This window comes from Staurois parvus, unplaced genomic scaffold (assembly GCF_062004578.1).
Source record: "Staurois parvus isolate SC_StPar_1 unplaced genomic scaffold, SC_StPar_1.0 ptg001544l, whole genome shotgun sequence".
In the NCBI taxonomy this organism is placed as follows: Eukaryota; Metazoa; Chordata; class Amphibia; order Anura; family Ranidae; genus Staurois; species Staurois parvus.
In genome coordinates, this window is record NW_028319340.1 from 221,546 (window position 1) to 236,727 (window position 15,182).

The 15,182-nt window shown below is 47.9% G+C and overlaps 1 protein-coding gene across 1 annotated transcript in view; it reads left to right on the forward strand.

Annotated features, from left to right (window-relative positions):
- The window catches only part of LOC149435319 (uncharacterized), a 130,282-nt gene that overhangs the window by 67,775 nt on the left and 47,325 nt on the right, over positions 1–15,182 (forward strand). Inside the window, 1 exon segment of the mRNA XM_089662797.1 lies at positions 14,468–14,653. Within this exon segment, the coding sequence (XP_089518923.1) occupies positions 14,468–14,653 (186 nt within the window).

Consider the following 15,182-nt stretch of genomic DNA (forward strand, 5'->3'; position numbering starts at 1 on the left):
GGTGTATATATATATAATATACATATACACACACATACATACATATACACACACATACATATACACATACATACACACATACATACATATACACACACATACATATACACATACATACACACATACATACATATACACACACATACATACATATACATACATATACACACACATACATACATATACACACACACACTGCATGTTGAAATGCGTTCTTAAAAATATTATTAAAAATATATATTTTTTAAATATATTCTTCAGATTTTTTTCAACATATAAAGAAGTAATTTTAACATATATTTTTACATAATTTGTTTGAGGTGATTGTAGCCGTATTACTGCATTTGTGACAGAAACAATGGAGTCCTGACGGGATACATTTTTCATTTGCATATAATTTTGAGGACAAGTTTTCGGGGAATGTCATCTTCTTCAGGTCCAAGCAGGACTGATCACAAAGTTGTAGCAGAATGTTAGAAGAGGAGATGTGGGCGATGAGAAAAAAGAAAAAAAAAAATCAGAAACACAAGCCTAGGGTTAAACTAGGGATAAGACACAGCAAAGCAAAGACTGGGGGGGGGGGGGGGGACAACACTCACAGAGGGGGTCATAAAACTGTTGGATAATGAGTGAGGTCCACATTCAGGCCGTCATCTCTTGTGTCAGATACAATTATCATTCTGAGTTCAAAAGTTTTTCTTTCCTGAATGGATTTGAAATTTCCTTTCAGAAGTAAAACATTGAGGTCTCCCATTGTGTGGTCCTCCATAGTGAGGTCTCCCATTGTGTGGTCCTCCATAGTGAGGTCTCCCATTGTGTGGTCCTCCATAGTGAGGTCTCCCATTGTGTGGTCCTCCATAGTGAGGTCTCCCATTGTGTGGTCCTCCATAGTGAGGTCTCCCATTGTGTGGTCCTCCATAGTGAGGTCTCCCATTGTGTGGTCCTCCATAGTGAGGTCTCCCATTGTGTGGTCCTCCATAGTGAGGTCTCCCATTGTGTGGTCCTCCATAGTGAGGTCTCCCATTGTGTGGTCCTCCATAGTGAGGTCTCCCATTGTGTGGTCCTCCATAGTGAGGTCTCCCATTGTGTGGTCCTCCATAGTGAGGTCTCCCATTGTGTGGTCCTCCATAGTGAGGTCTCCCATTGTGTGGTCCTCCATAGTGAGGTCTCCCATTGTGTGGTCCTCCATAGTGAGGTCTCCCATTGTGTGGTCCTCTATAGTGAGGTCTCCCATTGTGTGGTCCTCTATAGTGAGGTCTCCCATTGTGTGCTCCTCCATAGTGAGGTCTCCCATTGTGTGGTCCTCCATAGTGAGGTCTCCCATTGTGTGCTCCTCCATAGTGAGGTCTCCCATTGTGTGGTCCTCCATAGTGAGGTCTCCCATTGTGTGGTCCTCCATAGTGAGGTCTCCCATTGTGTGGTCCTCTATAGTGAGGTCTCCCATTGTGTGGTCCTCCATAGTGAGGTCTCCCATTGTGTGGTCCTCCATAGTGAGGTCTCCCATTGTGTGGTCCTCCATAGTGAGGTCTCCCATTGTGTGGTCCTCCATAGTGAGGTCTCCCATTGTGTGGTCCTCCATAGGGAGGTCTCCCATTGTGTGGTCCTCCATAGGGAGGTCTCCCATTGTGTGGTCCTCCATAGTGAGGTCTCCCATTGTGTGGTCCTCTATAGTGAGGTCTCCCATTGTGTGGTTACTCATTGATCAACACTTTTCATCCATCAATCAAACTAAAAATGGAATACTCAAACACACACGTCACCTTCCTAGACACCACAGTATACATCAGGGATGATACGCTTCACACCTCAATATGCAGGAAACCCACTGACAGAGGCAACTACCTCCACAGTTCCAGCTTCCATCCCCAACACACGAAACGTGCCATCATACACAGTCAGGCCATCAGATACCACCGAATATGTTCTGACCCAAGAGACAGAGATACACATCTCGGGACACTAGCAGACGCCTTCCATAAGAAAGGTTACAAGGACAAAACTATCAACACCGGCATAACCACAGCCTTGAGAACCCGAAGGGAAAACCTACTTCAGTACAAGGAGAAAAAAACAACCAACCGCCTACCTCTAGTAACCACATACAACCCGGCACTAGAAGGAAGAAGAAAAATAATCAAAGATTTACAACCCATCATAACAGAGGATGGAACTCTGAAAGAAATATTCCAGCAACCCCCAATACTGGCCTTCAGACAAGCCCCAAAACTGGCCATCAGACAACCCCCAATTCTGGCCTTCAGACAACCCCCCAATACTGGCTTTCAGACAACCCCCAATACTGGCCTTCAGACAACCCCCAATACTGGCCGTCAGAAAACCCCCCAATAGTGGCCTTCATACAACCCCCAGTACTGGCTTTCAGACAACCCCCCAATACTGGCCTTTAGACAACCCCCCCAATACTGACCTGCAGGCAACCCCCCAATACTGGCCTGCAGACAACCCCCCAATACTGGCCTTCAGACAACCCCCTCAATACTGGCCTTCAGACAACCCCCCCAATACTGGCCTTCAGACAACCCCCCCAATACTGGCCTTCAGACAACCCCCCCAATACTGGCCTGCAGACAACCCCCCAATACTGGCCTTCAGACAACCCCCCAACCTCAGAAATAAACTAATCAGTAGGAAACTTCCTTCTGATGATGATGTCACAAATAATGGAAGCAAACCCTGCAATAAGAAACGCTGCAAACTGTGCAACCAAATCAATCCATCAAAAAGTGTCCGACACTCAAAAGGGATCTTCAATATCTCCGGATCATACAGCTGCACCTCCAGTCATGTGGTGTACCTCATCCAGTGCAGGAAATGCAGCAAAGGATCTTATGTTGGTGAAACAGGACAGAAGGTGCAAACAAGGATGAATCTGCACAGACATACCATCAAGGAACATAAAGAAGATGACCTCTGCACACCTGAGGGACACCATTTCACACAACCAAACCACACTATGGGAGACCTCACTATGGAGGAGCACACAATGGGAGACCTCACTATGGAGGAGCACACGATGGGAGACCTCACTATGGAGGAGCACACAATGGGAGACCTCACTATGGAGGAGCACACAATGGGAGACCTCACTATGGAGGACCACACAATGGGAGATCTCACTATGGAGGACCACACAATGGGAGACCTCACTATGGAGGACCACACAATGGGAGACCTCACTATGGAGGACCACACAATGGGAGACCTCACTATGGAGGACCACACAATGGGAGACCTCACTATGGAGGACCACACAATGGGAGACCTCACTATGGAGGACCACACAATGGGAGACCTCACTATGGAGGACCACACAATGGGAGACCTCACTATGGAGGACCACACAATGGGAGACCTCACTATGGAGGACCACACAATGGGAGACCTCACTATGGAGGACCACACAATGGGAGACCTCACTATGGAGGACCACACAATGGGAGACCTCACTATGGAGGACCACACAATGGGAGACCTCAATGTTTTAGTTCTTAAAGGAAATTTCAAATACATTCAGGAAAGAAAAACTTTTGAACTAAGAATGATAATTCTATCTGACACAAGAGATAACGGCCTGAATGTGGACCTGGGATTCCTCACTCATCATCCAACAGTTATATAACCCCCTCTTTCAGTGTTCCCCCCCCCCCCCAGTCTTTGCTTTGCTGTGTCTTATCTCTTGTTTAACCCTAGGCTTGTGTTTCTTTCTGCTTTTTTTTTTTCTCATTGCCCACATCTCCTCTTCTAACATTCTGCTAAAACTTTGTGATCAGTCCTGCTTGGACCTGAAGAAGGGGACATTCCCCGAAAACTTGTCCTCAAAATTATATGTTAGTGCAAATAAAAAAAAAGTATCACAGACAGTACTCAATTGTTTCTGTTACATAGATTTGTAAATGTGTTCGAAAAATGTAGATTTGTATTTTTAAAGACATACAGTATATTTGAAATGTATTTTTAAAAATATTTTTCATATATTTTGTAATAACAATGCATTTCAACATGCAGTGTATATATATACAGTTGTGTTGAAAATACTAGCAGTCAGACATCACTTACCGGATCAATCCCTGTTGTTGGTGGAAATGATATTTCTACATGGCAAATAATTTCATAGCAGGTGTAGTAGAGTCATAGAAATCCAACAGACCCAACAGTCATGACATGCATGCTGCTGATTCTGTGTCATTGAATCACTCATTGAAAGGGGCGTGTTCACAATAATAGCCGTGTGGAGTTCTATTAGTGACATCATTCATTCTTTGATAAACAGGTGGCAATTATTGCCCTTATTTAAGGAAGGAAGGCAGCAAATGTTGGACATGCTGGTTACAGTGCATTTCTCTCTGAAATTCTGAGGAAAATGGGTCGTTCCAGACATTGTTCAGAAGAACAGCGTACCTCGATTAAAAAGTTGATTGGAGGGGAAAACATATAAAGAAGTGCAGAAAATGATCGGCTGCTCAGCTAAAATGATCGCAAATGCTTTAAAATGGCAACCAAAACCTGAAAGACGCGGAAGAAAGCGAAAAACTACCATTGGAATAGATAGAAGAATAGCCAAAATGGGGCGGACTCAGCCAACAATCAGCTCCAGGAAGATGAAAGAAGGTGTGACGTTCCCTGTGAGGACTCAGCCAACAATCAGCTCCAGGAAGATGAAAGAAGGTGTGACGTTCCCTGTGAGGACTGTTACAATTAGAAGACGCCTATGTGAAGCCAAGCTATCTGCAAGAAGTCCCCGCAAAGTCCCACTGTTGGGAAAAAGACGTGCTGAAGAGGTTACAATCTGCCAAAGAGCACATTGATTGGCCTAAAGAGAAATGGGGCAACATTTTGTGGACTGATGGAAGTAAGATTGTTCTTTTTGGGTCTAGTGGGCGGAGACAGTTTGTCAGACGACCCCCAAACACTGAATTCAAGCCACAGTACACTGTGAAGACCGTGAAGCATGGTGGTGCAAGCATCATGATATGGGGATGTTTCTCATACTACGGTGTTGGGCCTATTTATCGCATACCAGGGATCATGGATCAGTTTGAAGACATCAGAATACTTGAAGAGGTCATGCTGCCTTATGCTGAAGAGGAAATGCCCTTGAAATGGGTGTTCCAACAAGACAACGACCCCAAACACACCAGTAAACGGGCAACATCTTGGTTCCAGACCAACAAGATGGACGTTATGGAGTGGCCAGCCCAATCCCCGGATCTTCATCCAATAGAAAACTTGTGGGGTGACATCAAAAATGCCGTTTCTGAGGCCAAACCAAGAAATAGAGAAGAACTGTGGAATGTGGTCCAATCATCCTGGGCTGGAATACCTGATCACAGGGGCCAGAAGTTGGGGGACTCCATGCAACACAGATGTACAGCAGTTCTCAGAAACAGTGCGACTACAACCAAATATTCATGAAGTCATTCAAAGGAAAGCAAAATCTTCAAACATTTCTCAGTTTATATAGTGAATGTTGGAGTTTGGAAAGAAGAATACAAACACGGCCATTTTTTTGAACCGTCTAATATTCACTTTTCTTCCATTTTTTTTTAGAGGAACAACACAAATTTGATGTATTTTTCTTCATGTTGTGATTTGGAATAGAATGTGTCGTGTTCCCAATGCATTTGTGTGGATGGAAAGAAAAGGATTAGAAGGATTTGCAGCTTTACTCACTTTTTTCAACACACAGATATTATTTTCAACACAACTGTATATATAGTGAATACGGCCAAAATTGTAGCATTTTAAATATATGTCAATATATTTGGGAAGAATATTTTTGAAATATATTTCAAATATATTTTTCTTCCATGTGGGGATGCGGACAACCCACCACCATGACGATGGCGGTCAAAACTAAGCCTCCCCCGATGCTACTCTGATACAAATGACAGCTCCCCATTAAAATGAAAAAAAAAAAAAAATAGTTCCAGGTCACCGAGGTGATATCAGTCACCTAACATGGTCACGACTATATTTGGTCAATGACATCACCGGGGGGGTCCCACAGATGCTCGGTTTACAAACATGAGCCCGGAGTGGTCATTTGAAGGTCACACATGGTAGAGGAGCACATCCTCACAGGCAGGTTTAGAGTGGCCCTCAGGCGTGTTATTCAAAGGAATTGTGTATTTGTAATGTGGAACTTTGAACCCTAATGAAGGTTTTCGTATGATTTCTTTGTGTTGGTCCCCATTGCAGTGCCCGGCTACCCATGTGTCTTTTCCCAAAAGCTTGCAAATGGACCTTGAAAAAGGCCAGAAAAAAACCTCCTGTAGACCTCAATGGGTTAGAGCAGATTTTGGGTTGATTACATTTTTATTTCTGGGTTCAACAAACCTCCTGCAAATCAAAAAATGTTTTCTCAGTTCACAACTCACACTCACCGGCTACTTTATGAGGTCCACCTCGCTGGTCCCGGGTTGGACTCCCTTTTGCCTTCATTCTTGGTGGCGTAGATCCAACAAAGTGTTGGAAACGTTCCTCCGAGATTTGGCTCCATATTGACATGATGGCGTCACGCAGTGGCTGCAGATTTTTCGGCTGCACATCCATGATGGGAATCTCCCGTTCCACCACATCCCAAAGGTGCTCTATTGGATGGAGATCTGGTGACTGTGGAGGCCATTGGAGTGCAGTGACCTCCTTGTCATGTTCCAGAAACCAGTTGGAGATGGTTGGAGCTTTGTGACATGGAGCATTATCCTGCTGGAAGAAGCCATCAGAAGATGGGGACACTGGAGTCACAGATGGATGGACATGGTCAGCAACAATACTCAGGTAGACTGTGGGGTTTATATGATACTCAATTGGTACTAAGGGGCCCAAAGTGTGCCAAGAAAATCTCCCCCACACCATGACACCACCACCAGTCTGAACCCTTGATACAAGGCAGGATGGATCCCCCACAGCATGACACCAACACCAGCTTGAACCATGGATAAAAGGCAGGATGGATCCACCACACCATGACACCACCACCACCAGCTTGAACCATTGATACAAGGCAGGATGGATCCCCCACACCATGACACATCACTACCAGCCTGAACCGTGGATACAAGGCAGGATGGATCCACCACACCATGACACCTCCACCGGCAACCTGAACCTTTGATACAAGGCAGGATAGATCCCCCACACCATGACACCACCACCAGCCTGAACCATTGATACAAGGCAGGATGGATCCCCCACTCCATGACACCACCACCACCAGCCTGAACCGTTGATACAAGGCAGGATGGATCCCCCACACCATGACCCCACCACCACCAGCCTGAACCGTTGATACAAGGCAGGATGGATCCCCCACACCATGACACCACCACCTCCAGCCTGAACCATTGATACAAGGCAGGATGGATCCCCCACACCATGACACATCACTACCAGCCTGAACCGTGGATACAAGGCAGGATGGATCCACCACACCATGACACCACCACCGGCAACCTGAACCTTTGATACAAGGCAGGATAGATCCCCCACACCATGACACCACCACCAGCCTGAACCATTGATACAAGGCAGGATGGATCCCCCACTCCATGACACCACCACCACCAGCCTGAACCGTTGATACAAGGCAGGATGGATCCCCCACACCATGACCCCACCACCACCAGCCTGAACCGTTGATACAAGGCAGGATGGATCCCCCACACCATGACACCACCACCTCCAGCCTGAACCATTGATACAAGGCAGGATGGAGATTTTTTATTTATGTATTAATGTCATACATATCCATCAAACTTATGTATAAAAGTACAAAATATAAATAAATAAATACAAAACTCAACACAAAGGAAACTAAAAAGTCCCAACAGTCCCTGGGGGAAAAAAAACTCAAACACAGCCAGAATGGCTCATAAATAAAAGTCCATAACCTGAAAGGAAAATCTAAAGGTATATACAATATCCACAGTACAAGGCCTTTATGGCCGAGACCATATAATTAGGAGCCTTTATGGCCGAGACCATATAATTAGGAGCCTTTATGGCCGAGACCATATAATTAGGAGCCTTTATGGCCGAGACCATATAATTAGGAGCCTTTATGGCCGAGACCATATAATTAGGAGCCTTTATGGCCGAGACCATATAATTAGGAGCCTTTATGGCTCAGTTATAAACATAAACCATATTCAATTTCCATATTAAACCTGCAACTTACGGCCTATATGGCCTAAACTATACACAATAATAACCTAACCACACTATTACACTACGGGGGAGGGCTAAGGAACCCGCAGATCTTCCACGTCTGACCCCTACAACCTACCATGCAAAAGGCTACCAAAAAGACCGAAACGCAAAAGCTAGGGAGTGCAAGAGGCAGAAAACAGGGACAGTTCCCATCACCCGAGATCAACAGACCGCAGCAACAGGCTTGATGTTCCTCCACGCCTCCATCCAAGCCCTACGCCGCAGCCTGTCTTTCTCAAGACCCGGAATTTTTCCAACCTCACCAAGGATGTCACTCACCACCACCTGAACAGGGAGGACCTTCTGCCGAATGGAGACCTGACACCGTGACATCCAAGTGTAGTAACGGACAACTAAGCTGACTAAAAACAGGGTGTCCAAATCAAAACCCATGTGACACTCGAATGCTCCGTACACCCACTCCGCATACGACATGCGATGGAGGAAAGGAACACCCAGAGCCCCTCCCACCTGTTTATACACCTCTACGTTAAAGGGGCACTGGAGCAAGAAGTGGTCCATAGTCTCCACTTCACCCCCATACTCCGACCTCGGACAACCACGTTCATCCAGGGGACGGTACTTCAGGTTACCCCTCACGTAGAGCCTGCCGTGGAAGGCGAGCCAGGCCTGGTCCCGCAACTTCAGGGGGATCCGCTCCAGATTTATCAACCGCAAACCCTCCCTCAAAACATGGCCTGGGCAATCTCTCAAGGCCAGCGGCGCATGGAAAGCAGATGCCACAATCCTCTCACCCAGGAGCCTCCTAGGGAGGGACCGGACCTCCTCCACAGTCACATGCCACTGCCGGAGTAACTTCAGGCACGGGGCTGCATAAGCCGGGAGCTTACCATGCTTGACCCGCAGGCTTCTCACTGGCCCACCACTCTCCCAACTGTGCAGAAAGGGTCCAAACCAGATCCGGAACAGTCCTACCCATGCAGGCGGTCTCTCTGCCAGCATGTTACCAAAGTTATGTTTCAAGAACATCAGATAAAAAAAGACCACCGGGTTGACCATACCTAGGCCACCCTCCCATCTGGATGAGTAAGTCACATCCCTCTTGACGAGGTTCAGCCGATTCCCCCATAACATCTGGAAGAAACAGCTATAGATCCTCGCTTCTGGCAAGAGGCAACGAAGCTGACGTACAAAAAGACTGGGAGCAGGAAAGTCTTGATCAAGTCAACCCTTTCCCTCAAGGAGAGCCGCCACCCCTTCCAGCATCTCACTTTGACCTCGGCATCTGACAGCTTGGATTCCCAATTTTGCTTGCTGTAATCAGCAGGGCCAAAACTGATGCCCGACACTTTGATGTTTGGCTGAGGCACCGGGAAGGCGTCCGGGAGTGAGAAACTCTCACCCTCCCTGCCCATCCAGAGAACTTCACATTTGTCCTGATTGACCTTGGAACCTGATGCCTCGGCATACTGATCCATTACTGAAACCACCTCCTGCGCCTCCTCTGGTCCAGAAATGAAAACAGAAACGTCATCAGCATAAGCCACAACTCTCAAAGGCGGATCTCCGGTGGCACCCACCGGCACCCCGCTCACCGCCCCGCCATCTAGTCTCCTGACGAAGGGGTCGATGGCAAAGGCATAGAGCAAGGGACTCAGCGGGCACCCCTGGCGCACCCTAGATCCAACCTCAAAGGGCTGCCCAACCCAACCATTCACCAACATAGAGCTCTCAGCCCCTTGGTACAATGTCTTCAACCAGCCAATGAACCTCCCCTCCAAACCATACCAGTCCAGGAGATGCCAGAGGTACTTGTGATCAACTCGATCAAAGGCCTTTGACTGATCCACCACCAGCAAGTACTTTCCCCATCCTTCAGCCTTACATCGCTCCAGAGACTCCAGGACAGCTAACACCGCTGTAAAGGTACTCCTGCCCTGGACTGAGCAATGCTGCTGACGAGAAAGCAAACTGTCTGCCACTGACGACAAGCGCCAGAACCTTTCTATCAACATTGAGGAGGCTGATGGGGCGCCAGTTCTCAATAGCCGAAGGATCCTTACCCTTTGACAGGAGGATAACTGCAGACTGTCTCATGGAAGGAGGGAGAGATCCCTCATCCAGACAGCTGTTATACACTTCCGTGAGATGAGGTGCCAGGCAGGACTTAAAAGCCTTAAAAAATTCGGTTGTCAGACCGTCTGGCCCAGGAGTCTTCTTAATGGCCAGACTATCAATCGCTCTGGACACCTCTTCTGCAGTAATCTCCCCAGTCAAACTCACCAGAGGGACATCACTGTCCAGACCAGGCGTGGATTCCAAAAAGCTCGACATCCCTGTCTGGTTAAGGTGCTTCTCACTCAGTAAATCCGCATAAAAGGACCTGGAGACCTCCAGAAACCCCGACCTGGATTTAGTCAGGGACCCCGTACTATCCCTCAGAGCAGAGATCGTCTTAACTGCTGCACTCCGTTTGCAATTCTGGAAAGGGTCGGGCGAGTGGTATTTCCCATAATCCCTCTCCAGAACCAAAGAGGCACGCCGATCATACTGGAGTTTCCTAAGGAGAAGCTTCACCTCCGAGATTGCCCCCGCATCTCCACCGCTAGAATCAAGGCGGTCGAGCTTCCTCCGCAACCGATGGTAGGCGTTAAACTGTTTAAACTGCCGTCTCTTACCAATGGCCTTGAAAAACCTGCTGATCCGCACCTTGGTGAGCTCCCACCACTCAGACTTACTGCCGCAGAAATCCAGCACAGTCTCCTGCGCCTGAAAGAACTCCTCGAAAGATCGTCTCACCTCCTCGTCCTCCAGCAGAGACGAATTCATCCTCCAGATGCCCTTTCTTCTCAGCGGCGTGTCTGAAATATTCAAGGTGACAGATAGCATAAGGTGATTGGAAAACTCCACCGCCCGACACTCAGGTGCCAAGAAGGCAGAGTTCTCCTTCAAAAAAAACCTGTCTATCCTACTCTGGCTATTACCTCTCCTAGGGATCCCCCACACCATGACACCACCACCACCAGTCTGAACCATTGATACAAGGCAGGATGGATCCCCCACACCATGACACCACCACCACCAGTCTGAACCATTGATACAAGGCAGGATGGATCCACCACACCATGACTCCCCCACCAGCCTGAACCATTGATACAAGGCAGGATGGATCCATCACACCATGACACCACCACCACCAGCCTGAACCATTGATACAAGACAGGATGGATCCACCACACCATGACACCACCACCACCACCACTATCCTGAACCGCTGATACAAGGCAGGATGGATCCCCCACACCATGACACCACCACCACCAGCCTGAACCATTGATACAAGGCAGGATGGATCCATGCTGTCATGTTGTTTGTGACAAATTCTGACCCCACCATCTGAATGTCGCAGCTGAAAACCTGACTCATCAGACCCGGCAACGTTTTTCCAACCTTCTATTGTCCAGTTTTGGTGATCCTGTGCGAATTGTAGCCTCCGTTTCCTGTTCTCTGTAGACCCTAGAGATGGTTGTGCGGGAAAATCCCAGGAGATCAGCAGTTTTTGAAATCCGTCTGGCACCAAAACCATGCCACGCTCAAAGTCACTTAAATCCCCTTTCTTCCCCATTCAGCTTTAATATTTAGCAGGAATTTTGTACATTTTGCCATGTATGCATCAACCTATAATGATTTTAGTGTTTTTTAAGTGGAAATAGCGATCCGATAAACATTTCCTAAATATCGCGGAGCCTAAAATACCAGTAGCACATTTATTTTATTCTACAGGTCATGTGCTTTCAGAAAATATATGGTTGGGGGGAGGGGTCTTTTACAAACTCTGAAATAAGGGATGATCTCCAGGTTTGCTGCATCATCCAGATCCTGCAGAAGTCCGTCCGACTGCTATAAAGGCCACCGTGGGTGGTAGACAGGTCCCAGAACGTCACCACCGGAACCGAAAGTGTCTGTGACCAGCGTAAGCCGCAAGAGCCGGGCGGACGTAACGTCACTGAGGGGAGCAACCAAGGAAGAAAAAGGCTAAGTGCTCGGAGCTAGCTGCTCCTTCTACAGGCCTGGAGGTGAACTACCTAAGATGCTCTATTTATAGGAACAGGGCGCCCAGAGGACTGCAGAGCCCAGCGGACTGTATGAAAACAATTATTCATATTGCACCATAAAAACGTGAACATAAAAAGGGGAGGGGAGGAAAAAGCACAAAAAAGAAAAAGACAGAGAAAAAGGAGAAAGAAGAGAAAAGGAACACCTAAAAGTGTATCTTGGGTAGTTCACCTCCAGGCCTGTAGAAGGAGCAGCTAGCTCCAAGCACGTAGCCTTTCTCTTCCTTGGTTGCCGACCTCTCCCCTTGGTGATGTCATATCCTCCCTGCTCTTGTGGTTCACGCTGGTCACAGATGCTCCCGGTTCCGGCGGCGATGTTCTGGGACCTTTTTACCTTCCATGTTGGCCCCTATGGCAGTTTTTTGGGGGGTTATATTAGGGGAATTAAAACTTGGATGGGGTGAGGGGTGTATGGGATGCCCAAGGGGAATGCCAACAGAGGACAATCTTCCTGAACTATGTACAAGTCTTTACAGCAAAATTCTCAGCATCTCCTGTAGTACCACCCCAGATTAATCCTCTACCTGGCTGCCTGAAGGAACCCCTGGACAGGGATTCCAGCGTCTGTCACCTTAAATGTAAGACAGTCCCGGGAAGTAAGCTACACTAGTTTCCCACCAGAGTGCCACCTTCCCCTTGCTGGTACCACCCCAGACTCTAGATACTCCTTTATCCAATTGTTCTGGGTGAATCCCGTAGCGGAGGATCCAGTGCCTGTCACAGTAAAGTAAGACAGTCCCGGGTGGTGGCGAATCTGGTTTCCCACCAGAGCGTTCCTTCCTCTTTCTCGCCCAGGGAGTGCAGGTCTACTCACTCAGTCCTTCTCCTGTGCTGCTGGTGGGTTGGTGGCTGCTACCAGGCCTTCTAGATGGGCCTCTCCTTCCATGTCTCACATGTGGTCCTCTCGAGGGGGGGCTGGTGAAGACCTGATCTTTCCTCCTTCCAAGCTTCCTGCTAGGAGATGAGAACCTCTCCCATCTGGGACCCCTCCCAGGCTCCTGCTCTCAAGCTTCACTTCCTCTCCACCTTCCACCCGAACTCTCTCGCAGCTCTCCTCGTGCTGAGCAGGCTTGGTTACTCTTAAAGGCTAAAGGAAGTAAACTAAACTAGTTTCCTACCAGAGTGCCACCTTCCCCTTGCTGGTCCAGAGGGTGCAGGTCTACTCACTCAGTCCTTCTCCTGTGCTACTGATGGGTTAGTGGCTGATACCAGGCCTTCTGGCTGGGCCGCTTCTTCCCTGCTGCATAGGTGGTCTTCTCTCTGGGGGGCTGGTGAAGTCCTGAGCTTTCCTCCTTCCAAGCTTCCTGCCAGGAGGTGAGAACCTCTCCCATCTGGGTCCCCTCCCAGGCTCCTGCTCTGCAGGCTCACTTCTCCATCTTCCATCCCAACTCTCCTGCTGCTGAGCTAGTTTGGTCACTCTTAAGGGCTGTCCTGGCCCCAAGCCAAGCCTTCTGTTGGGGATTGGCCAGGATCTGTTGAGAGTATAGACTAGCCACTCATTACCTCGCCCACTGCTTCTAGAACTTTCTCCAAAATTCTAGTGCGGGGGGGGTTGTCTTGGAGAGCCAGTCTGCAGAGCTTCTCAGCTCTGACCCACATTTGACCCTGCTAGATAATAAACTTTATTTGATAAGCCAGAATGGAGGAAGAAGTCACATGGTGAAGTCCCACAAGGGAGAGCAGAGTAAGGTGGGGGAAAATGGAAGAGCTGACCGGGTGAATAATGTGAAGGGGCAGGTGTACAACGCCAGGCAATAATCCAGATAATCCTGGTATTAGGACCATTACCAACCCAGTGTAAGGTCAGCAGATTGTATAAAGCAGCTGTGGTCCCCCCCCCCCCTTCATAGAGGGTTCACATACTATTGGTAGTGTTTGTTGGGGTGATGTGATGGCTGGTGATCCTCTCACATGGTCCTATCCTCACCTGGCCCTCTGTCATTGTGTGATGATAATCTGAGCCTCTTCTATCCTCCATGTTTACTGGACAAGGTATTAAATGGCCGGCTACGTCCTTATCAGGACAACCAGAATGTCTGCCCTGTTACCAGTGTGACTGTCCTGTTATCCTGACCCTGCTGGACTGAAGATCTGACCGGGCTTGATATATAATATTATTATTCTGTACAACTCTCTCATTGTCCTCCATTATCTCCATTTAGGAGAAGGTCGGTCAGGTTGGGGTCACCTCCTGTCACACGGTGCGGTCTTTGTCCTCTACACTGGGCTCCTCATCTTTATGGTCAATGACCTGAGGAAGATGAAGAATGAGAAGAATCGGAGTGAGAGGAGGACGAGGAGAAGGGATCGGGTGGAGATGGAAATGGAACCAACTTACTAGGATGACTGCTACTGAAACCTCTACTGTGCCGGATTTGTAGATCTGCAAGGCTTCGCCCTTATCTTGTGAGAGACAAACATACATACAGCCATGACCAAAAATATTCCCCCCCCCCCCCCCTGCATTTCTGTAACGCACCACTTCACCCAGAAAATTGCTGCGATGACAAATGTTTTGGCGTTCTCGTGTTTATTTGGTTTGTATCGGTGGCACAAAAAAGTGGAGAAACAAAAAGGCAAATCTGACACACTCCACGCAGAACCCCAAAAATGGACAAAATTATTGGCACCTTCTGAAAATTGTAAGAAATAATTGCATTCCAAGTCTGTGATGTTCCTGTAATTTGTCATTAAACTCTCCGTATCCATGACCAGGTCCTGACAACATAGACATCACACCGACAACGGGGATGTAGCTCGGGACAGAGATGTGGATGGCTTTGCATGCTGTTGTTAATATTTTTATTTGAATTTGCTGGGCAATGGGAAACCACTGAAGGGATTGACAGAGAGAGGTGGAGGAAACTAAGTGGAGGC